The sequence below is a fragment of the Labeo rohita genome, chromosome 5 (assembly GCF_022985175.1).
Source record: "Labeo rohita strain BAU-BD-2019 chromosome 5, IGBB_LRoh.1.0, whole genome shotgun sequence".
Classification (NCBI taxonomy): domain Eukaryota; kingdom Metazoa; phylum Chordata; class Actinopteri; order Cypriniformes; family Cyprinidae; genus Labeo; species Labeo rohita.
Genome location: NC_066873.1, coordinates 21,536,666 through 21,560,298, shown reverse-complemented (window position 1 = coordinate 21,560,298; position 23,633 = coordinate 21,536,666). Strand labels below are relative to the sequence as shown.

At 35.4% G+C, this 23,633-nt stretch overlaps 1 protein-coding gene across 5 annotated transcripts in view; it reads left to right on the top strand.

The window, feature by feature from the left end:
* Positions 1-8,908, top strand: part of arl15a (ADP-ribosylation factor-like 15a) — a 130,330-nt gene extending 121,422 nt beyond the window's left edge. For all 5 annotated transcript variants that reach the window (XM_051110329.1, XM_051110330.1, XM_051110333.1 and 2 more), the window contains one exon: positions 7,542-8,908. In XM_051110329.1, coding sequence (XP_050966286.1) covers positions 7,542-7,694 — 153 coding nt within the window. In that variant the 3' untranslated portion in view covers positions 7,695-8,908. The remainder of the gene's footprint in view (positions 1-7,541) is intronic.
* The last annotated feature ends 14,725 nt before the right edge of the window (positions 8,909-23,633 follow it).

Genomic DNA, 23,633 nt, shown 5'->3' with positions numbered 1-23,633 from the left:
TTGGCAGTAGCAAGTTCCTGTACTTGCTTTGCAGCAGCAGCATCAACAACAATAACCAACAGCAAAAACATAGCAGATCTATTCCACCAGTACTCAACATATTAACATTGTCACATTACCATGTTGAAATCTTCAGAGAGTTGTCACGATAGAACTCTGTTTAGAGCAGGCTAAATATATTCTAAATATTCCAAATTGTAAATATACTAAATTCTAACTGTCTTAACTTTAGCAACACTACTGAGAAATCATGTTTATGTAGATGTAACTGTTTCAGGAAAGCAGGATGTTAGTGGAGCGCATATTACTTACACCCACAGACAATGTAGAGTGTAGAAAGGGGGGGGGGCTGTTTGTATAAAATTCTGGCTAAAATGTTGTTTTTACATGTTCACCTTACCATGCTTCACATGCTACTAAAAACTGAAGAAATCTCTTTGAACCTGTACGTTTATGTAAGCCCATTAAACAAGTTGATCTCTTTGTTTCGAAATTGCTCTTTAAAGATTATACGTTCTCGGTCTGTGACCCACCTCCAAGTTTGAGGTATTTGTTTCTTCTTAAATGTGTCCAAAGCATTAGATATTGTCTGTAAGTGATATTTTATGGGGCCTCTTTGAAAGCCTTGTGCCTTGCCAAGCACATAACTGCAGGCTCTTTAGACATTGAAAAAACAAGTGAGACCAGCTCAATTTCATGGTAAGTGCATCTGGCGATATCTAGACATTTCTTTCAAGTGTGTTCTCCACAGCTGACTGATATCTTCAGGGAGAAACTTGTCACCCAGAGTAATTGGCTTTTTCTGAGCACGCCCTTATATGCCCAAGGTGAGCCCTGGTGATGGGACTTTCTGTCTAATGTAACAGTTGTTGAGTGCTGTCTAACCACAGCTACGCAGCACAAATACTCATGCTCACGAATCATTTTGACATTCTGAGCACTCAAGAAATCGACCAGTACATGTACAAACCGATTTTTTTTTTTTTTTTTTTTTTTTGCATTTATGCATTTGACAGATGCTTTTATCCAAAACGACTTGATCTGTTCATTCGTTCCCTGTTAATCAAACCCATGACCTTGGAGTTACTACCGCCACGCTCATATCTGGCAAAATGTCCATAGTTAAAGGTAATAAAATAAAAACATATGTTACATCCATATTAGCAGTTTTATTTTCATCAAAAAGTCACGTTCACAATGTCTGACTCATTTAAACACATGCTTAATAAATGCTAGAATTGAACATGAGAAGCCAGACAAATTTTTGGAGACGAACGCTGACATATTGATTATACATTTTCATTTTTCAAACGAATACGGCATGAGTTTTGGCAGATATTTATTTGCCTCTGGCAGTTTTGCAGCCCCAGCCGTTTTATTCAGATCTACAGTACCGCGTGGCGCTATCCAAACACAACTCAACATATGAACCCATTTATGTTCATTTAACTCTGACTGGTGCTATGAAATGGTCTAGTGGCTGTTTGCTTGGGCAAGTAACCAGAGAGTTTTGCGGTTTCCAAACCCACATGGAATTTATCCATCACACCCAAGAGAATGACTTGTAACCTGAATTGCCTTGGTGAAGCCCCAACCTCAAGAATAGAAATGAAAAGACATTCATATCTGCAGTTGCCTGTGAAACGCATAAATAATGGTGAGAACTCCAGAGCAGGACTGGATCCATTGCAGCTCGCGTTGGCTGGAGAGTGACAAGAGGAATTACAGTTCGGCTTCTGGCCACTGGCCTATTTGTGCAGGCCAGACACCCCATTCAACTCATGCCATGTCTGGCCCTCTTTAGATAGTCATTCACATGGCTGTGGACCGTCTCATCTCATCCTATAGACGGGTCACAAAGTTCTAGCTTGTATAAACGGTTGATTTGCTGTTTTCATGTAATAATTTATACTGGTACAGCTGTCATTGTTTTTTTTCTTTGGCAGTGTGACAATTCCCTCTTAGTGTTTCTCTGACGAGAAAGACATGACACCTGTGACAACACCTACTGATGCTCGTAGCTCTTCTCTTGAAATCATCAAATGTAATGGCAATTTTTGCTGGCCTAAAAGCAGCAGGACATACTCAGCCCCCTGTGCAGTCGTCAGTCAAGAGCGAAAAGGTCTTAAAGTTACCGCCCACCCTTGCACACATTACATATTGATTATTTATATGACCAAAAATGAGGGAGTATTTTAAAAACAAGTGATCGCACCGGTGCCTCCATCTGTCATGCAGTGAGCGCGCTACTGTTTGGCTTCCACAATCTATCAAAATGTTGATTGAACATAAGTGTGTGTTGGCAGCGTGTGTACATATCCACCCTATAATGATAAAAATCCACCTATAAACCCCTATAAATAATAACCCCTCTCTCAAATCAAGCCATCTCTCAGATGCTTGGCTGTGATGTCACACAGACCAAGGCTGCTCCCACGATTGTTGATTGACATGGCCATCTTACCTTAGGCCCGCCCTGAGCGAGCTGTAAACTGTCCGCCATTGTTTCGATGCCGGAGCAGGAGTAGACAAGAATGTCTCCTAAACAGTTGGTGTTTTGTTGTTGGATGTAGTAATGAACATAGCAGACGTCATTTACTCCCGACATCTGAGCTGCTGAAGGCGCAGAGGATTACTTTTGTTTTTGAATGGAATGCACCCCACGATCTTCCTACATGTGTCTATGTTTTTGTGAATCGTCTGTGATCCACCTTTACCTACAGAAGAAGTGAGTATGTGTGCTAGTTAGCAAGTTTTGTGACTAAATGCGGCTAACGTTTACAGTCTCAGAGAGAACAGCTTGTCACCCACAGAAGAGAGGGGTGGGGTGAGAAGAGTTTATTAGCATTTAAAGGGACATGCACCGAAACTGGTCGCTGTGAACAGAGCTGTTTTTGACAAGGGTGTTGTTTTACACTACCATTGAGAAATGTTAACCAAAGTATGTTATAGATTTTCATTAAGACCCTAAAGAATCAAATGGCCATCCAATGACCTCTTATGTAAATTATGTATTTTACTGAAATATGTAGTAGAAAACCCATGAAAGATTTACGTTATTTTACGTTATGCTATTTTTACCGCAACACAACTCAGCAAATAAAATACTGATACAATGCCACATTGTGTGGCTTTTGGTTGTAATTTCATTCGAAGGGCAACAAGAGAAGCGATGTAAAACGTCACTGCTTTTCTGATGATAAGAAGAGGAGAAAAGAATGGGAAGATGCCTGTGGACAAATAAAACTTACTAAAGACCTGCATCTTTGTTCTTTCCACTTTAGCCCTAATGCCTTTGAGGCTGTTAGTAGACTACAGCTACTGAAAGAGCTTACAAACAACATAGACAAGAAACATTAGATGCCATCTTGGCAGGATATAAAGATGCTAATGCTTGTCATGACGCCTCAGCCACTAAAGAAGTTTATCAGCGCAGATTTCAGTCCTTGTGGGGAAAAAGTGATGGTACAGCATTTGGTTTAAGCCTCTGCATATACCAATCGCCACCTGTAAGCTCTTTCAGTAACAGAGGTCATTGTATCAATATTATATTTTTCAAGTTTTGTTGCGGTAAAAATAGCAACGAGTAGCGTCGGTAGCTCGAGTGCAACCATTTTACATCATCGAAATATAGGCGCCCCCCCATAGTCCAAAATATGTATGAAACAATGTGGATTTTTAAAGATAAACTTCATGGGTTTTCCACTAAATATTTTAGTAAGAGACATTATTTATGTTATATTAAGCCATACTGGTCTTTATACCCAGGGTCCCTTTAAAGGGGTCATCGGATGCCCATTTTCCACAAGTTGATATGATCCTTTAGGGTCTTAATGAAAAGTCTTAAACATACTTTGGTTAAAATTTCTTAATAGTAGTGTAAAACGGCAACTTTTTTACCTTGTCAAAATCAGCTCTGCAGACATAAACCTATTTTGTTGCATGTTGCTTTAAATGCAAATGAGCTCTGCTCGCCCCACCCCTCTCTTCTGTGGGGTGATGAGGCGTGCTCTGAGAGACTGTTTACTTTAGCCGTAAACATAGACGCATTTAGGTAGATTGGGAGGTGCATTCCCTTAACAAACAAAAGTAATCCACAGTGTCTTCAGCGGCTCAGATGTCGGGAGTAAATGATGACTACTGTATTCATTATAACATCCAACAACAAAACACCTCAATCGTGTAGGAGCCATTCTTGTGTACGTCCCTGCTCCGGCGTCGAAACAATGATGGTCGGACTGTTACAGCTCACTTAGGGCAGGTCTAAGGTAAGACGGCCGTGTCAATCAACTATCGTGGGAGCGGCCTTGGTCCACACAGACAAGAAACTCAGAATGGCTTAATTTGAAAAAGGGGATGTTATGTTTAGGGATTAAATAAAAATCACTGGGTGGATTTTTATCATTATACGGTGGATGTGTACACGCACTGTCAACACACATTTATGTTCAAACAACATGTAAAAGTGAATTCTGCATCCAATGATCCCTTTAAAGAAATTCATATGCATGTTTTTTTAACTATAAAAAATATCTTGAAAACTGAACGTTTATAGTCCAAGTGGATAGAAACAGTTATCGATACTATTTGTCATAAAATCTACATAACGTAAGGACAAAATGCACTAATATTTAATTTGCTTAAAGTGGCTTCACTATATTCAAATGACATGAGTCATGCTTGAAAGATGTACAGTGTTGGTTTTGTTCTCCTACTCTGTCCATAGTGACTTTAAGAGAAATTTCTGGAACTAGACAACACAACACCTTTTCAAAGCTTTAAGCTGCTCTCTCTGTTAAGCTAGGACACTTATTGGTCCCAGTGACCTGAAGCCTTGACCGTGTGACTCTGGTCATCCCAACAGCCATCTGCCGCCATGGTGCAAGATGCAACTTAAAAAACCAATGTGGGCAAAGCCATAAAAATGTAACACTTAATTTTACTAATTTATGAGAAAGAAAGACATCTTGCACTCTTGTTCTTCTCCAGAAGGGGGCCTGCCGCAGACAGACGGACAGACGGACTGGTAAGCCAGCAGGCTCGGGGCAGCTCCTTTTACCAAGACGGATTTGTTAACACTGTTTGGGTCGGTCAGGCCCCGGGCTGAAGTGACCTAATCTGTCATTAAACTCCTGTTACACTACGAGCAAGGCACAGCTCAGTGCCCCCTAAAGACTCTGCTGGAGGAAAGACGAGACACAATCTTCTGACTCAGTGAAGTAGGCCGTCATGAAAACAGCAGACACTAATAAATCCCAACATGGCACAGTTAGATGCCTGCACTGCAAAAACAAGTGCTTCACTTGTGATTCTTTTTTGAGGATTCAGTTGCGATACTTTGGACAAAAGACTTATCATCCTGAACAGTTTGATTAGGTTTTTCATGTCTTTCTGTCTGTTATCATCAGATTAACAGCGAGACTGTCCATCACGCTTGCAGCTTGCAGATTGCGAAACGATAGACGTAGTTGCATCTGTTTGTTGTGGCAACATATCCTCTGGTCTAACTTTATCTGCCATGTGGACTGTATTTCCTTTTACTTTTATCTACCAACACTTTGCAGGTTATCTCATTTGGTTAGGGACATCTGATGCTGCTTTTCTTTTTGTTTTAAGGAAGGTAAATGGTGGATCACAGATGACTATCTTTCAGTATCTACAGTAATGTGTGGATATCATGGTTTCACCATGTGTCATATCTCGTTATCTCATATCAATTTGGGTCATTCCAAAAAAAATGAATCCTGCGATAGAAAGCTGCTGTTCATATTTCAGGCAGAGATGTTTCGACATCATGATATGAGATGCAATATGTGACAGTTCGGCTGAAGAGGTGTGTGTTTAATCTAGATTTAACCTGATAGTGTGTGTGTCTGAGCTCCGAGCATTATCAGGACAGCCATTCCAGAGTTTTGGAACCAAATGCGAAAAAGCTGTATCTCCTTTTGTGGGCTTTAATATGCTAGGTGCTATCAGCAGTCCGAACTTTTGTGGCCTTAAAAAGCTAGACGGATTGCAGTGCAATACAAGATCGGTTAGAAGGGATGTCAAATGTTTTCCTTCTGTAAATGTGATATTTATTATCACAAATTACTCCTGCAAAACTGGCATTATCCTTGCTATGACTTACAGAGTTAGTCATGTTGTGTCTTATGAGCAGAAGCTGTATGATATTTCTTGAATAGATCAAATTTAACAGATGGTTCTGATCTGCTCCTGCTACAATGAAGTGCTGACGTAAAAGTATAATCAAGCACAGAGCACAAAGCTTTAACATATGATCCTCTTAATCAGTTGTTACTAACAGTTTTGAGTATGTCAAGTACCTATTAACTGAACCTGCATAGTTTCCCTGCTGCACGTTACAGTGTCTGGACGCTAACTTATCTCTGCTGTTCTGTGAGGAATGTTTTGACCTAGTAAGTAGATACCAGGCTTTTTACATTTAGAAATGTATGAAAACGGTTGTTGTTGTTTTTTGTTTTGTTTTGTTCTAGATGATTAAGTCAGAGGAAGGATGTCTTATTGTTTTGGCTTGAAAAAGGTTAACATTTATGAGAAGTAACTATAAACATCATTTGAACTTTGAAACTTTTTAATATTCCTTCTTAAAAAATGTTTGCATTGCTTATGTTTGGGGTTTCATCATAAAATATTGTAGCATAATTATAGCTGTAATTTGGTTAGAGGATCTTGAGGAATTTAAAGGCAAAATACAAGATTCATTTGGATCTCAAAGATAAAAACAGTCAAATAAATCTCTGCATATTCAGTTATTTGATTTGAACAGGATTTTAGTTATTACAGGTATGAATTTCAGTCATTACAATGTTTTTACCAAGAAAAGGCCTCTTGAATTCTCACCAGAATAAACCTGACATCTACAAAATAATTTGAAGAAGTTCCAGAACAAAAATTGACAGCTAATTTACTCTCTTGTCATCAAAGATCATGTCTTGCTTTCTTCAGTCGCAAAGGAATTATGTTTTTTGAGGAAGATATATAGCGGACTTCTGTGGTGCCCGCGAGTTTGAATTAAAAAGTGCAGTTAAATGCAGCTTAAATGTTCACTTTGTAAACACTGGGTCGGTACTTTTTCAGCGATGTAGTATGATTTTGAAGTTGGAGTAGAAAATTTGATGGGAGTTTTTTGACATACTCTAACTGTATTGACCCGGAATGCACAGAGTTCACACAGAGCTAGACAAGATGAGCATTTGTGGTTAAAAAATATATAAATTGTAAAAAAATTTAGAAAATAACTGGTTGTTTCACTGGATAAGACCCTTCTTCCTTGGCTGGGATCATTTAGAGCCCTTTGAAGCTGCATTTAAAATGCGTTTTGGACGTTCAAACTCACGGGCACCACTGAAGTCCACTATATGGAGAAAAATCTTAAAAATGTTTTCCTCAAAAAACTCACGACTGAAGAAAGAAAGACATGAACATCTTGGATGACGAGGGGGTGAGTAAATAATCTGTAAATTTATAGCAGTCATAATTGATTAAATATTTTTATTTATATATTTTTTTTTTTTCAGATTCAAAAGCACTTAGAATTGCAGCCGCTGGCCCGAGGGAAGCGATGGATTCTTGCAGGCACCACCATGAACAACATGGAGGCCGTGAAGGAGAGTTTCAGTCAACTCATCCGCCTTTTGGAAGAGAAGGAGGTGCTACCTAGCAGGATATGATTCAATCAAACTTCAAAGTGGAAAGTGGGTTTGAAGTGTTGTTTGTTAAAAGGATTTTTTTTTTACTTTTTTGTCATTGTTTTATAACCCACTGGAGACATGCAAATAGCCACATGTTTTGATGAGCTGACTGACATATTTGTTACCCTCAGGTCAAAGGCCACACATATGCTGATTTAGTAGCAGGTGAACCAAAGTCTTTTAAAGAAATCAGATTTTTACCATGATTTGTAAACGTAATAAGCTATTTGATAATTGTTTATTAGTTGGTTGTCATGTGGTGTGACAGTGGAATTTATGTAAATAATATATTGTACATGCATATAAACAATCTATATTTCTTATAATGGCTCAGAATTGAAATTCTGTAAATTATAGTATATTATATTATATATGTTTTTGTTTTATTCAGCAAATCTAATGTTCATTGCACTCATTCTTTCTTCCAATTTGATAATCTTAGACTAAATGTCGAGTTTCTTTATACTGGTTATATGTAGTACGTTTCTTTTACTCAGGTTTTATCTCCAGATGATGTTGTTAATTTTGTTGTTTGAAAAGACGACACACCCCATTTACTTGGCACTGGCCAAGCTGTTTTCAGGTTTGAGCTGAAATACAAACTCTATCAATCAGTGTCTGCAACAGCTGCATTTGACAAGTCCCTGTCCGCCAGGCTTAAGCCCTCCAACTGTCTATGGAGACTCCTCCCCGTCTGCCACCTCACTCCTCGCCCAGCCACGCTCTGCGGCCTCACCCGCTGCTTCCTGCTGGTATTATCCAAATTCCTCTCCACAAATTTAGATTCCTGACCGCGCACCTCTCTGATGTGTTATTTTGTCTCACGGGAGTCTCAGAGCAGTTTAGGACTCACACATGCCGTGTTTCTGTATTTATAGTGTAAAGGTTGTACATGTTTTGCCCGCCAATTGCCACTGGATGTCTTATTTTTTGCAACACAAAAAAAAAACATATTTGTACTGCCTTTCGTTTGATTTGAGACCATGTACCAGTTCGATTTTTCACGTGATCATTTATATGCCCTCATCCTATAATCTTCAGGGTAGCACTTTACTGCAGTACATTTTATGCATTTAGCAGATGCCTTAGGTATCATAAACTACATATTGGATAGTTTTTACAGCTTTTATTAAATTAGGTGAATGTTAATTTATACAGATACTATTTTTAATGTTTGTTTGTAATTAACTCTGTGAATTGTTAAAAATGTATTTGTATATGTGGAAATTAAACTTTGCGAATATTAACCTTTCACTGTATTATATAGAATTATTATAAACTAATTAGTGGTGTCAAAATTAGTGCATTAACACAGACCATTTATTTTTCCAGTTTAACGGTGTTAAAAATATTACCACAGTTAACGTAGAGGCGGGGGTAGGGTTGACCCTACTCATACGCTTCTGTCTCTTTTTTCTTAATAAGAAGTGCGTTTATTTAGTCACAGAATGTATTTACGACCACATCAAACGGGAGACTTTTCAGAGGCGCACTCCAGCTTCAACGAGTCAAACGAGCGCGGAAACTGTTATACTGTGCTCATAGAACACACACTTCAGTTGCACGTACAAATGTGGCAGCGCACGCTGTAGCCTGTATCATTTCATATTAAAACGTGAATGAAACTACGAGCATGTGTGTCAGATCTGAGTCACGTTCAGCAGCGGCAGCTCTTAAAGTAATAGCAGCCAAATAAGCTAATAACCAGCTGCTGTGATGTCTGTTCATCAGAAAACAAAAGAAAAAAAGAGGAAATCAATAACTTTTGTAACTTTAAGAATGCATCTATATTTAATTTAGTATTTAGCGTTCGATAACGTTAATTCAATTGGCACGGGTAAATAATAGGTTTATGTGAAGATTGTTTTAAGTTCACTTAAATTAGAAATGGTTATTTTTTTAAAGCATAGTAAATGTTGAATGGCTATAGTCAATGGTTAAATATTAAGAAAAAATAAGTTTCCTAGAGACATCAGTAATATTGGAATCAGTGATACCTTCAGTAAAAAAAAAAAAAAAAAAAAAAAAAAATTAACAAATATTTAAAAAAAAAAGGTCTTTTTGTTGTTTCCACATTAATTTGAAGATTGAATGTGAAATTATTGCAGTATAACAGTATATTTAAAAACTTTAATGTTAGGTGGGGTTAATCACAATTAATTTCAGAAAGAATGTGTGATTAATTTTTTTTTTTTTTATCAATTGACAGCACTACTAATAATGTAAAATAAGTATTATAAGTATTGTTCATAGCTATTACATTTATTTTAACCCTATTGTAAAGTACCAACACTTCACAATTTAAAGAAGTTACTTCCAGAACAAAAATTTACAGATAATGTACTCACCCCCTTGTCATCCAAGATGTACATGTTTTTCTTTCTTCAGTCGTAACGCAATTATGTTTTTTGAGGAAAACATTTCAGGATTTTTCTCCATATAGTGAATGGTGGCTGCAAGTTTGAACTTCCAAAATGTAGTTTAAATGCAGCTTCTAAAGGCTCTAAATGATCCCAGCCAAGGAAGAAGGATCTTAACTAATGAAGCGATTTGGTTATTTTCTAAAAGTGAAAAAATGTACAATTTATATACTCTTTAAAATAAAGGTGCTTTAAAAGCGATGCCATAGAAGAACCATTTTTGGTTCCACAAAGAACCATTCAGTCAAAGGTTCTTTAAAGAACCATCTCTTTCTTACCTTTTTATAATTTGAAGAACCTTCTTGCACCACAAAGACCCTTTTGTGAAACAGAAAAGTTCTTCAGATGTTAAAGGTTCTTTATGGAACCATTTAGACAAAAAAGGTTCTTATGGCAATACAGGTCAGTACAGTTAGGGTATGTCAAAAAAGCCATCTCATTTTCTCCTCCAACTTTAAAATCGTCCTACATCATTGCGGAAGTACCGACCCAGTGTTTACAAAAAAAAAGGTAAAACAGCGACGTAGGACAATTTTGAAGTTGGAAGAGAAAATGAGATGGGAGTTTTTCGACATACCCTAACTGTATTGACCCGGATTACACAGAGTACACATGTTAATCGCAGAGCTAGACAAGACGAGCATTTTAGGTTAAATAGTATATAAATTATATACTTTATTAACCAAAACAAAATAACCAATCGTTTCGCTAGATAAGACCCTTCTTCCTCGGCTTGGATCACTTAGAGCCCTTTGAAGCTGCATTTAAACTACATTTTGGAAGTTCAAACTCTGGGGCACCATAGAAGTCCACTATATAGAGAAAAATCCTAAAATGTTTTCCTCAAGACGCATAATTTCTTTACGACTAAAGAAAGACATGAACATCTTGGATGACAATGGCGTGGGTAAGTGATCTGTACATTTTTGTTCTGTAAGTGACCTTCTCCTTCAATCTACTGTAGATATAAAACTATTTAAAATGATTCATTTGAATTTCAGACAAGGCCATGTAAGTGTAAAATGCATCTGATATGCTGCAGTTTTTCTTTCATGCTAACAGTTTCTCAATAGTATCACCTTCATCCGGCAAAATCAAAGCAACCCAGTAAAATAATCAAAGTATCCATCGTATCGTTGCTTCCCCATCTAATCTCTGTCTCGAACACAAATTTCATGCGCTCGCGGTCTGATGTAGATAAAAAAAAAGGGAAGTTAACGTTTCTCAGACAGGGTTCCTGATCCAGCCAGGTTTATTTTTTCTCCTCTCCTTTTCAAACTACCCACGTTGCTTTAATACAATGTCTGTCACGCAGGTTGCCCCTGCGATTCTTTGATCTGCTCTTCCTCTGTCTGCGGCTGACGCTCCTCTCTAGTCTGCTGCTCTTGTCTAGCTGCTCTGAGAGAAAGCCCTTTGCCCCTTCTTTCTCGGGCGCTCTGCTTCCCTTTGGTCACGCTAATGGAGCCCACCCTCAAAGCAGAAACGTTGCAGAAAACCAGTTTGGCCTGTTCGAATCGGCCCGAAGAGGCCCACAGACCGATCGCACAGGCCCTAAGGCCAGGAACTTATTAAACGCCCCGTTCCTGCGCTTGGTGCGACATTATCTGAATGTCAATAACGTAATTAGATACACACCGGGACACCTCGCAGGTACCGAGACAAACACATCCCAGCTTTTTTGTTTTGTTTTGTCAAGTTTTTGGCTTCAGTCTTGCTTTTTACGCCACCGAGCGCTCTTAAAACCCTCCCACGTGGGATGTCTTTTATAATACCAGTCTTAGCTCCATTTGCATATCATTTTTCTCGCTTGGCTCCGTTTCACACTTGCTGTGTCTAGACAGAGATTATTTTTAGTTCCTTAGCAGGAATTCACCAGCAACTGACAAAGACCTGGAAGGGAGCGTGGTGATCTTTGTTAGGATGACTTTTGAGAAGGAGGGGAAACGCTTTTGCGCGATATCCTCTTAAAAGTCTTTTCCCAGTTGTGTTTGCTCAAAGGCGAGCTCGCCTCATCATTTAAGTCCTCGCAGGCTGAAATGGTAATGCGTGACTCGTCGGGGAACCTTTTTGTTTACAAGGAAAACAAAGCGCGCTCGTCGGTGTTTTCTCAAACGGCGAATGTTTTCCTCTCCCTCCGTCCAAACAGCCGAGTAATCTGGAGCTTTCACAACCTGTTGAAGGGGTTTGCCCCTGTGGAAATGCAACAGATGTTCCCTTGACATCCATCTGGTCCTCGTGATCCAGTAGCGTGCCACACTGTGAAGGGTTTTTCTTTTTTAACAGTTTCAGCTTGTCCCCGGTCAGGGGGCCGAGCTCCCATGCCTTATGCATGACTGGGATACGGTGCCACCGGTGAGCTTATTCAAAGCCCCGGGATTAAAAATAAACACAGTAGTCTCTCCCATCCTGAGTCAGTCTTGACGACGGGACTCATAACAAAAGCCAGTCGGCGAGATCTTGTTTGTGTTCCCGTATTTGTGTTTTGGAGAGAGAAGGATATTGACATACGGCCACGGTTCATTTCAAGCTGTTTTCCTATGCATGTCAGGGTTCTCAGCATGGCACCACACACCTTCCCACTTAAGCAAACAACATGTGTGAGCGATCAGTGATATCAGCCACAGCGGGAAACTCGGATAAAAACTATTAATTAAAGGATTAATTTACATAAAATTGTTAATCCCGTCATTTACCCGTCCTCCAAGCTGTTCCAAACCCACATTTTGTTTTATTTTATTTTATATGTTTTTAATTAATTTATTTATTTATTTATTATTTAGTGGAACACAAAGAGTTAACTTTTTTTTTTATTTATGTAATAAAGTTAAAAATATACACTACCGTTCAAAAGTTTGGGGTCAGTACATTTTTATTGTTTCTTTTTTTTTTTTTCTTTTTTTTTTAAGAAATTAATACTTTTATTCACCAAGGATGTATTAAGTTAATAATTAAAGGTTTATTAAAAGTTAATAATAAATAATTTACATTGTTATAAAATATTTATATTTTGAATAAACACTGTACTTTTTAAACTTGTTATTCATGAAAGAATCCTGAAAAAAAAAATCACAGGTTCCAAAAAATATTTGGCAGCACAACTGTTAATATTATCCAACATTGATCATTCTAATAATAAATCCGCATATTAGAATGATTTCTGAAGGATCATGTGACACTTAAGACTGGAGTAACAGCTGATAAAAATCTGCTTTTCATCACAGGAATAAATTCTATTTTAAAGTATGTTAAAATAAAAAACATTATTTTATATTGTAAAAACATTTTGCAATATTACTGTTTTTTTTCTATATTTTTAATCAAATAAATGCAGCCTTGATGAGCATAAGAGACTTCTTTAAAGACTATTACAAGTCTTACTGACCCCAAACTTTTGAATGGTAGTGTATATTTTTAGTACATTAACTAACATGAACTAATCAAACCTTTTGTCATCAATTGTCATCTTTTATTTTATTTTATTTATTTATTATTAACTACGAATGAACAATACTTTACAGCATTTACTAATGTAAGTTTATGTTCATTTCAACATTATTAAAATCAAAAGTTGTGCTTGTTAACCTTGCACTGTGAACTAAAATGAACTAACAATGAAGACTGTATTTTCAATAACTAACATTAACAAAGATTAATTAATACTGAAATGTACTGTTGATTGTTAATTCATGTTAGTTTTATTTATTTATCTATTTATTTAGTGGAACCCAGAATTATGTTTTTTGTTTTTGTTTTTGTTTTTTTTGTCATTTAGCTAATAAAAAAAAATGTTTTTTAACATTTTTAATACATTAACTAACATTAACTAATTTAACCTTAATTGTAAATTGTTACCTTTTATTTATTATTTTATTTTATTTTATTTTATTTATTAGTTACCATTAACTAAGAATGAACAGTACTCTACAGTATTTATTAATGGTAGTTTATGTTCATTTCAACATTTATTAATGCATTATTAAAATCAAAAGTAGCTTTTTACCATTAGTTACCATTAGTTGTATTTTCATGTATTTATGTATTAACTAACAATAACAAAGATTAATAAATACTGTAATAAATGTATTGTTCATTGTTTATTCTTAATTCATTAAATAATGGAACCTTAATTGTAAAGTATTACTATTTTATTTTATTTGTTTCAAATTAATTAATTAATGTATTTAGTGGGACACAAAGAGTGAAGGTTTTTTGTCATTTATCTAATAAAATTATATATATAATATATGATGTATTAAAAATTATGCATTAAAAATGTAATATATATATATATATTTTTTTTTTTTTTTACATTTTTAATACGTCATCTAATGTTAACTAATCGAACCTTAACTGTGAATTGTTACTATTTTATTTATTTATTTATGTATTTATGTATTTATTTATTTATTTAGTGGAACACAAGGAGTTCTGCGTTTTTTGTCATATTTAACTAATCAAAAAAATGCAATTTAAACATGGAATGACCTGAATATCTATCCACTGTGTTATGTAATGCAACTCCCCAAATGTAATATATATAAATTAATAAGTCATATTTGTTAAAATAATAATTTTACTCTGATTATTTAAACTTTATTTATTTATTTTAGAAACCAAAACTTAAGATCTTAATGAAACTATTAACCAAAGACGTTGTTAAAATAGTAACAACAAGCATAATATTAATATTTCAATAGTTTAATACTTATATATACTTACAACTTATAATACTTTTATTACATTTAATAAAATATTTAATTTTTTTGTAATTTCACCATGATTTTTTTTTTTAATAAAGATGTGTACGTGGTTTCATTGTGTAATGAAAATGTTACCTCACTTCACCTTAAAGGCATTTTTATTAAACATGGTTTAATATTTAATATGGTTTAATAATGGTTTAATAGTTTTCATAATCATGTAAAATAAACGCAAAGAGATAAAAATGTAAGAGTTTGGCATGTATGTTAAACTACAGTTTTCCTTTCTTTTTTATTTATCATGGACACTGTTTTACAGTAAATTACTGGTTTTATTCCTTAAAGGGATAGTTCACTCCAAAAAAAAAAAAAGAAAAAAAAAAGAGAGATTTTGAAGAATGCTGGTAATCAAACAGTTGATGGTCCCAATTGGTCCCTTTCATAGTATTTCTTTCCCTTCTTCAAAATACTTCAAAATATCCCCTTTTGTGGAACAACATGAGGGTGAGTAAATGATGCCAAAATGTTAATTTATGGGTGAATGGTTCCTTAAACTTTGCATCTTATTTTAGCACATTTTCTAAAGCCATGTGCATTCTTTAAAAAGCCCATCATTCCAGACACTTGTAACGTCTGGTCATTGTTCACAGATGTACATAGTTTAAAAAAATGGCAAAAACAGAGGGGGAGAGAAAAGAAAGAGAAAGTAAGCAAGCTTATTATGATAACGGTAAATTCTGATCCTTCTTCTGCCGTGTTTTGTTGTAACTCTGAATAGAAGTTGTAAAGAGAAGTTCACTTGCTTGCGTCACTGGAGTGTCTGTGAGCTGCTCTTTTTGGTCGGTTTGCACGAGCCGGTCTAATGACACAGACAAGAGGTTTGGTCACTTGGCTGAACAGTCTCCATTGAGCTCGTCATTCAAGCTTCTGTTTGTGCTACTTTGGAGGATTTCTTTCTCCTCCGTCCTCCTCTCGTCTCCTCTCTTCCCCTCTTTTTTTCTCTCTCATCTTTTGACGCGATGATGGAGATGTGTGTCCCAGGTGGCCCACTCATCAAAACACAAGGGATCGGGCTCCTTATTTCAGACAAAAACATCACACTCTTTGTTGTCCAAAGGAAAAGATGTGGATGAGGATTTACCCAGGAGAATCTGCCCTCCCCATTGCCCACCAAAAGCCGTCTCCGCCCCCTGCCGTCAAAGAGAAATGTCAATCAAACGAGGGCATGAGGTCTGTTGAAAAGGTCATCCAGTGGTGGTCATTTCAGCCATTGTGTTCCTCTCATGAAAGAAAAAGACAATCCAATGTGTCCAACTGACCTCACTTTGGACAAACTCCCCCTTCAGATATACCGAGAGGCAGATTTAGACATCTAGACGAAGCGTTGCAATTGTTCTGTAACGCAGGTCCTGGAGTCCTAGAGAAGATGATGAGCATGCAGCCATGCTTTTATAAAGGTTTATGAGTACATTTTGGAGGTTTTTAGAGCTCCAGGTATGGCACATTCCATAAATACAGTTCAGTTTTGTTTTTTTTTTTTTTTGTGAGTCCTTCATTAGTTATAAGCTATATAACGTAGGCACTTCAGATGTCTGAACCCTCTTGGCTGCTTCTAACAACTAAAATAATACTGCAATAGCATATTTGTGACATAATATTTAGCCATGCCACACATTTTGTGTACAATATTACCACATGAAGTTCTGCTAGGGGGCATTTATTTGATCCAAAACACACCAAAAGCAGTAATATTGTGAAATATTTTTACTATTTTTACTATTTAGCTTTCTATTTAAATATATTTTAAAATGTAATTTATTCCTGTGATCAAAGCTAAATTTTCAGCATCATTACTGCAATCATCAGTGTCACATGATGCTTCAGAAATCATTCTAATATGCTGATTTGTTGCTCAAAAAAACATATTTTTAAATTATTATTATTATCAATATTTAAAACAGTTGAGTACATTTTTTTCAGGATTCTTTGATAAATAGAAAGATCCAATATCAGCATTTATCTGAAATAAAAAGCTTTTGTAACATTATACACACTATAGCCTACCATTCAAAAGCTTGGAGCCAATATAATTTTTTTTTAATTTTAGAAATTAATATTTTTATTTAGCAAGGATGCCTTAAATTGATCAAAACTAATTTTAAAGACATCAGTAATGTTACAAAAGATTTCTATTTCTATATTCTGTATTTCTGTATTCTGTTATTCTAAGATTTCTATTAAATGCTGTTTTTCTGAACTTTCTATTCATCAAAGAAACCTGACAAAAAATTCTAATAATATGTTTGTTTTTTTTTGAGCAGCAAATTAGAATATTAGAATGATTTTGAAATCAATACATTACATTTTAAAATATATTCAACTAGAAAATTTTGAATTTTTTGCTGTACTTTGGATCAAATAAATGCAGGCTTGGTGAACAAAAGAGACTTCTTTAAAAAAACATTAAAAATCTTTTTACTGGTAGTGTATATTTATTTTATTTATTTATTATCAAATGTTTTAATTTATATTTAGACATTCTGGTAACAGGCTTGCAAAAAGTTGCAAACCCCAGTGAAATAAAAAAGAATATCAAATGTAGTTCCACCTCCTAGAGTTGGTGGTCACCCGAAAAAGGACAAGAAAAAAGAGGAAAAAGAAACATAATGCTCTATTTGTACCGCATTTGTGGTAAGTGGCATTCAAAAGTTTGGTGTCATTTATTTACTTATTTATTAAAAGAAATTATTTTATTCAGCAAGGATTCAATAAATGGTTCAGAAGTGACATTTAATACTTTGTTACTTCAATATTTTGTTTCTTGAGCACCAAATTAACACATTGGAAGAATTTAATGTGTTAATAATAATGTGACACTGAAGACTGGAGTAATGACTGCTAAAAATTCAGCCTTGCCACAGAAAAATAGAAAAAAAAAAACATATTATATATATATAATAATATAATTTAATATGGTAATACTATTTTACAATATTAAAGCTTTTACACTGTAAAAAATAAAAAACACAATTTGTTGAGTCAGCAATTTGTTACTCTGCTGCCTTAAAATTTTAAGTTCAGTCAACTAAAATAAGTTTAGTCAGCTTGAAATGTTAAGTTGTACTGTAGATATTTGTATATAAGTTGATTCAAATCAAATATCCAAGTTGTCACTTTTCAAGTTGAATAAATTTTGTTGGAGTTGACTGAACTTAAAATTTTAAGGTAGCCAAGTTATAAATTATTTTAAGTTGACTCAGCAAATTGTTTTTTTGATCAAATAAATACAGCATTGATGAGCACAACAGACCCAAAATTTTGAATGGTAGCGTATCTTTTACAAAATTCAGCAAAAGCATTCCTCTGCACGCTCACTACAGACTGCAGACACACCAAGCAGTTTATTTATCTTCTTATAATGTGTGTTTAAGTAATTATTTCACACTAATTACTTAATTGTTAAAGCCAAATGTCATCCCATATGGAAGCATTTAACATGGCATGAGACCTCCAGTGACATGGATTCCTTTGAAGAGACAGCAAATAATCCCCATTCAAAGAAGCCCCGAATGTGAATCATACCACGGGACACTCAATTAATCGTTATGCTCTTGTAAATATTTGATTACTCTATTTAAAACGATCTATTTGATTTCCTCTAGGGCTCCACGCCAAGCCCTGTAGGTGGATTATTTCATTTTATCCAAACAGTTTACACCAGGCCGCAGCTTCACTTACGACACTATGTGGGCAGCTTACAACTCACATCAAACACGAGGTTTAAAAAAAAGAACAACAACTTCATCATCACAAACTAGTAAACACACAGTTACCCAGGATGCGAGACACCTGGGCTTTACAAATTAAACAGACTATGACGATGATGTTCAGAGTATATTAGGTGTATAACAACTTAGATTTTGCACTGACGTCTTAGTGGGCTTTCTCAGAACACGCTCTCAAATGAACACATTCCACAGCGTGTGTCAGAAGATTAAAAGAGAGGCAAAATACAGTGAAAGCAAACGAAGGGATAGATAATGAGAAAACACTCAGAAAGTGGGTTTTAAGGGGGAGAGGATTAAGGTTAAAAGTCACAAAGGTCACACAAGAAACCAGTTCACATCCACTCTGCTGATGCCCAAAATACTAATTGAAGGCACGGGAAAAGACATCTAATAGATGAACGGCAGACACATTTATTCCCACGTCTCTAAGAAAGTGATTCATTATCTTTTGCTGAAATAGAAAGTTGGCTAATAATGTTCAACTTTTAGACTCGGCTCGATCACTGATAGAAGAAAAAATCTATATGGACTACTTTTATGAACTAAAAAGTATAGACTATTTGTTTGCATATTTGGGGAAAAGTGTATACATTCCACAGCTACTGATTACAGCTTCAAATACGTCAGACTGTCTTGAGTTTTATGACTTCAAAACAAGGATGCTGTTTTATAGCAATCCTCTCTAGTAAAAAATAAATATACTAAAATGTGTTTTATTCTAAGTATACTACAAATACATTTACTATTTATGTACTTAATAAAAATACCTTGCAGTTGTACTTTTAGTATACTAAAATGGTATACTTAAAGTCTGCTAAATTGGAACAACGAATTTCGTACTTAATGCACTTTAATTGTGCGGAAGTACACTGTAAAAAATAAAAAACACAATTTGTTGAGTCAGCTTAAAATAATTTGTTACCCTGCTGCCTTAAAATTGTAAGTTCAGCCAACTAAAATAAGTTTAGTCAACTTGAAATGTTAAGTTGTAGTAAGTAACAACTTAGATATTTGTGTTTGCTAAACTTAACAGATGGGTAAGTAACCCAGCTGCCTTAAAATTTTAAGTTGATTCAACTCAAATATCTAAGTTGTCACTTAGTATAATTTAACATTTCAAGTTGAATAAACTGTTTTTGAGTTGACCGAACTTAAGATTTTAAGGCAGCCAGGTTACAAATTATTTTAAGTTGACTCAACAAATTGTTTTTTACAGTGTAGTCCAACTAAAGATACACTTGTGAAACTATTGCAAGTATACTTTAGGTACACTTTCAACACACTCTTAAAGGTGCTTCACGATGCCATAGAAGAACCTTTTTTGTCTAAATGGTTCCATAAAGAACCTCTAACATCTGAAGAACCTTTCTGTTTCACAAAAGGTTCTTTGTGGCGAAAGAAGGTTTTTCAAATTATAAAAAAGGTAAGAAAGAGATGGTTCTTTAAAAAACCTTTGACTGAATGGTTCCTCGTGGAACCAAAAATGGTTCTTCTATGGCATCTCACCTTTATTTTTAAGAGTGTGTCTTACATTTAAAGGCCGATATTATTCAAAGATCATTCAATCCGCATCAATAGCGAAAATAAAAAAAATTAAATAAAATTAAAAATTAAAAATTAAAACACATTTTAGGCTTAATATTAAGAATTGTGCACAAGTAGCACTCCAAATAAAGTCTCGAGCGATATGTCAGTAAATATGTTAATAGATTTAAAGTATACTTAGTATAAATTTATATATTTTAAATATATGACGTTGTTACTAGGGCTAGTTCATTGTTTTTTTAGGATTTACCCTGCAGCCACAGGACGTCAGGCTGGCAGACTATTCTCCAGAGAATTGAGCTTCTCAGATCAGTAATCTGTCTGGGAATCCCTTCTCACCATTACCAACTGGTTAACAATCTGTGCTTTAGTTGTTACATACGCTACCGTTCAAAGTGTGGGGTCAGTATCAAGTTTTTTAAAGAAATTAATACTTTTAATCAGCGAGGATTCATTAAATTGATCAAAAGTGGCAGTTAAGTACATTGTTACCAAAAAATTATTTCAAAGAAATGTTGTTGAAGTATCATGGTTTCAACCATTTTAACACTGATAAAAAAATAAGAAGATCAGCATATTAGAATGATTTCTAAACGATCATGTGATGCTGAAGGCTGGAGTAATGATGCTGAAAATTCAGCTTTGCCATCACAGGAATAATTTACATTTGAACAAATATTCAAATAGAAAATAGTATTTTAAACTTGTAATAATATTACTGTTTTGCTGTATTTTTAATCAAATGGTGTTTTGAATCTTATCAACAAAGTTCTAACAACTTTTTGGCTCTTAATTTTCGAGCAGCGGCAAAGGGTCATCCTATCAAAGATACCTTGTAGTAAGTGTCTCACAGGTTGATGTCTATACAGACGTGGACAGACTGAGTTCTTCAGGCATGTCAGGCTGTTTCACATACACAAGATTAAGTAGCAAAAGTGACATCCAAGACCAATCGGGCCACCCAGGAGAACTGCAACCAGCGGAAAGGCTGTCAGAGCCCCCCTTTACACCATTAATCTTCAAGCTTCTCCTGTGCTGCCAACTCGCATCTCCTTCAAACGGGACAGGAGAGAGAGAGAGGGAGGGAAATGGAGAAAAGTAAAGCCACTCTGTTTTTCTCCTTTTGCTTTCCCATAGATTAACTCTTTGAGAGACAATGTGTTACCTATCACTTGTGCTTATTAGTGTTTCGGCAAAGGTTGGGTCTTTTATCAGTACATATTTATATTGTATAGTATAAAGTATGCACAGCTTTGACATTTTGACATTCAAAAAGATACAAAAAAAATTAGTTTGAAAGAAAATCTAAATGCCATTTGTGCATAATTTATTTTCAAATAAGGTGAACATTATCATTTACATCATTTAACAACTTTATGGCAGAAACAAAATTTGGAAATAACCGTGTTTATGTCCCAGACAGGACCGCCTCACTCACACCGTCTCTGTGGCGAAGTGTAGATGAATGGGCCTCATTAAAGCAAAATGGAGATTCCGGCTCTGAAGTGTGGGGATGGTCCTTGGACCTCTCAATTCTTCCACTGATCAATAGAAACTTTGATCTCATGCTTAGAGAAGATTCCCAGTCCCTTTACAGGGGACGCATATATAACCTAATGGCAATGAATGGTGAAATGCCGAAGTAAAAGAAGCATCCAGGAACTGATAAATAGCGGAAAATGAGTGTGTTATGCTGTGGCATGCCTGAAGTCCCAAGAGAGGGCTGTCTTGCTTCAGTCCAGTCCTGTGAACTGAGGAGGAAATCGACCATCTAGAGAGAGCCTTTGAAGAGACCTGAACACAAATTAAGGGACATGCCATGGATGCTTGCTTTTTTTTCTTCTTCTTCATCTTTTTTTATAGAGCTTTTTTCCCCTATTGTTGGGATACAGTGGCTAGATATGTGAATAAAATAAAGTTAAATTAAAAAAAAAAAAAAAAAAAACATGACCTGGACCACAAAACCAGTCATAAGGGTCAATTTTTTGAAATTGAGATATACAATTAATAAATTGGTTTTCTATTGATGTATGGTTTGTCACATTTTGGTCAATTAGATGCAGCGATACTCATGTAAACAGCAGCATTGATTGCACAGTTAATATACCACTGAAGATGATTTTCTTCTAATTTATGTTGTCTAAACCATGGAAAATGTGTGGAAGCCGCTAAATCATAAAGAGAAGGACTTAGTAAGAAGGAAAGGTCATTGTATTTTGACAAACTGAAGTTAATACAGGGCTCAACACTAAGCAGCGGTAGTGTTTCCCTGGTTACTACTATACACAAAGTTGTGCTACGCTTATTAACACTGCTTTATAATGCATTATACGGATGCTAGATGGAAAAAAAAATGCCATGTAAACTTTTCTGAAAACAGACAGTTACCCTCAGAGATACATTCATATAAATTCCTACCACCAATTCATTCTTTAGGAGTTTCTTCCAATATTTTGTGCATTGTCAACAGTGAGATTGATCCGCCTGCTATAGTATTTTCTCCTCTTTGTGTCCTTCTTCAGCGTAACAGTCGTTTACACTCTTAAAATTTCCACACAGATTACATTTTGGAACGTGAATGTACGAGTTGCACCGGGCCAAAGAGCAGTCCATGTCATCGATTCCTGTAATAGGTGGTAAATATCTGTACGATCTTCCTCCTTGTCGAGGACTGATGACCAACAATTCTTCCTTCTGTTTCTTATCTTGACATAGTGAACTGCTTTTGTTTCTTTGTTTTTTTGCCAAGCCCATGCACGAGTTCCATTTGGTTCAGTGGCATTGTTTACATTCAGTAAACAATTCAGACAATATTTGGCTGAGATACAACTATTTGAAAATCTGGAATCTGAAGGTGCAAAAATATCAGCTTTAAAATTGTTCAAATTAAGTTTTGCTATATTTACAGTAGGAAATTTGCAAAATATCTTCATGGAACATGCTCTTTACTTATTATCCTAATGATTTTATGGATAAAAGAAAAATCAATAATTTTGACCCATACATGTATTGTTGGCTATTGCTACAAATGTACCCTGTACTACATATGACTGGTTTTGTGGTCCAGGGTGACATGTCGTGCTTCACATTTATACATTATACTCTGTTCAAATAAAAGCTGCCATGTTTTTATAATCATTTTAAATGTGAGGCCTACTAATTATAGTCATTTGCTGCAAAAATAGTAGACTGCTTCCATCTTTTTCTGAATGTTTTCAATAATTGTTTGAATAAACTGCTTTTCTATGACATTTCCCTGGTGAAAAAAAAACAGCATATGCTGGTAGGTATGTTTTGATGCTGGGATGCTGGTTTAAGCTGGTCTTTTGCTGGTTTATGCTGGTCATGTTGCTGGTCAAGAACCAGCATAAACCAGCAAAGGACCAGCTTAAACCAGCATCAAAACATACCTACCAGCATATGCTGTTTTTTTTCACCAGGGTTCTGTACAAAATAAATATTATT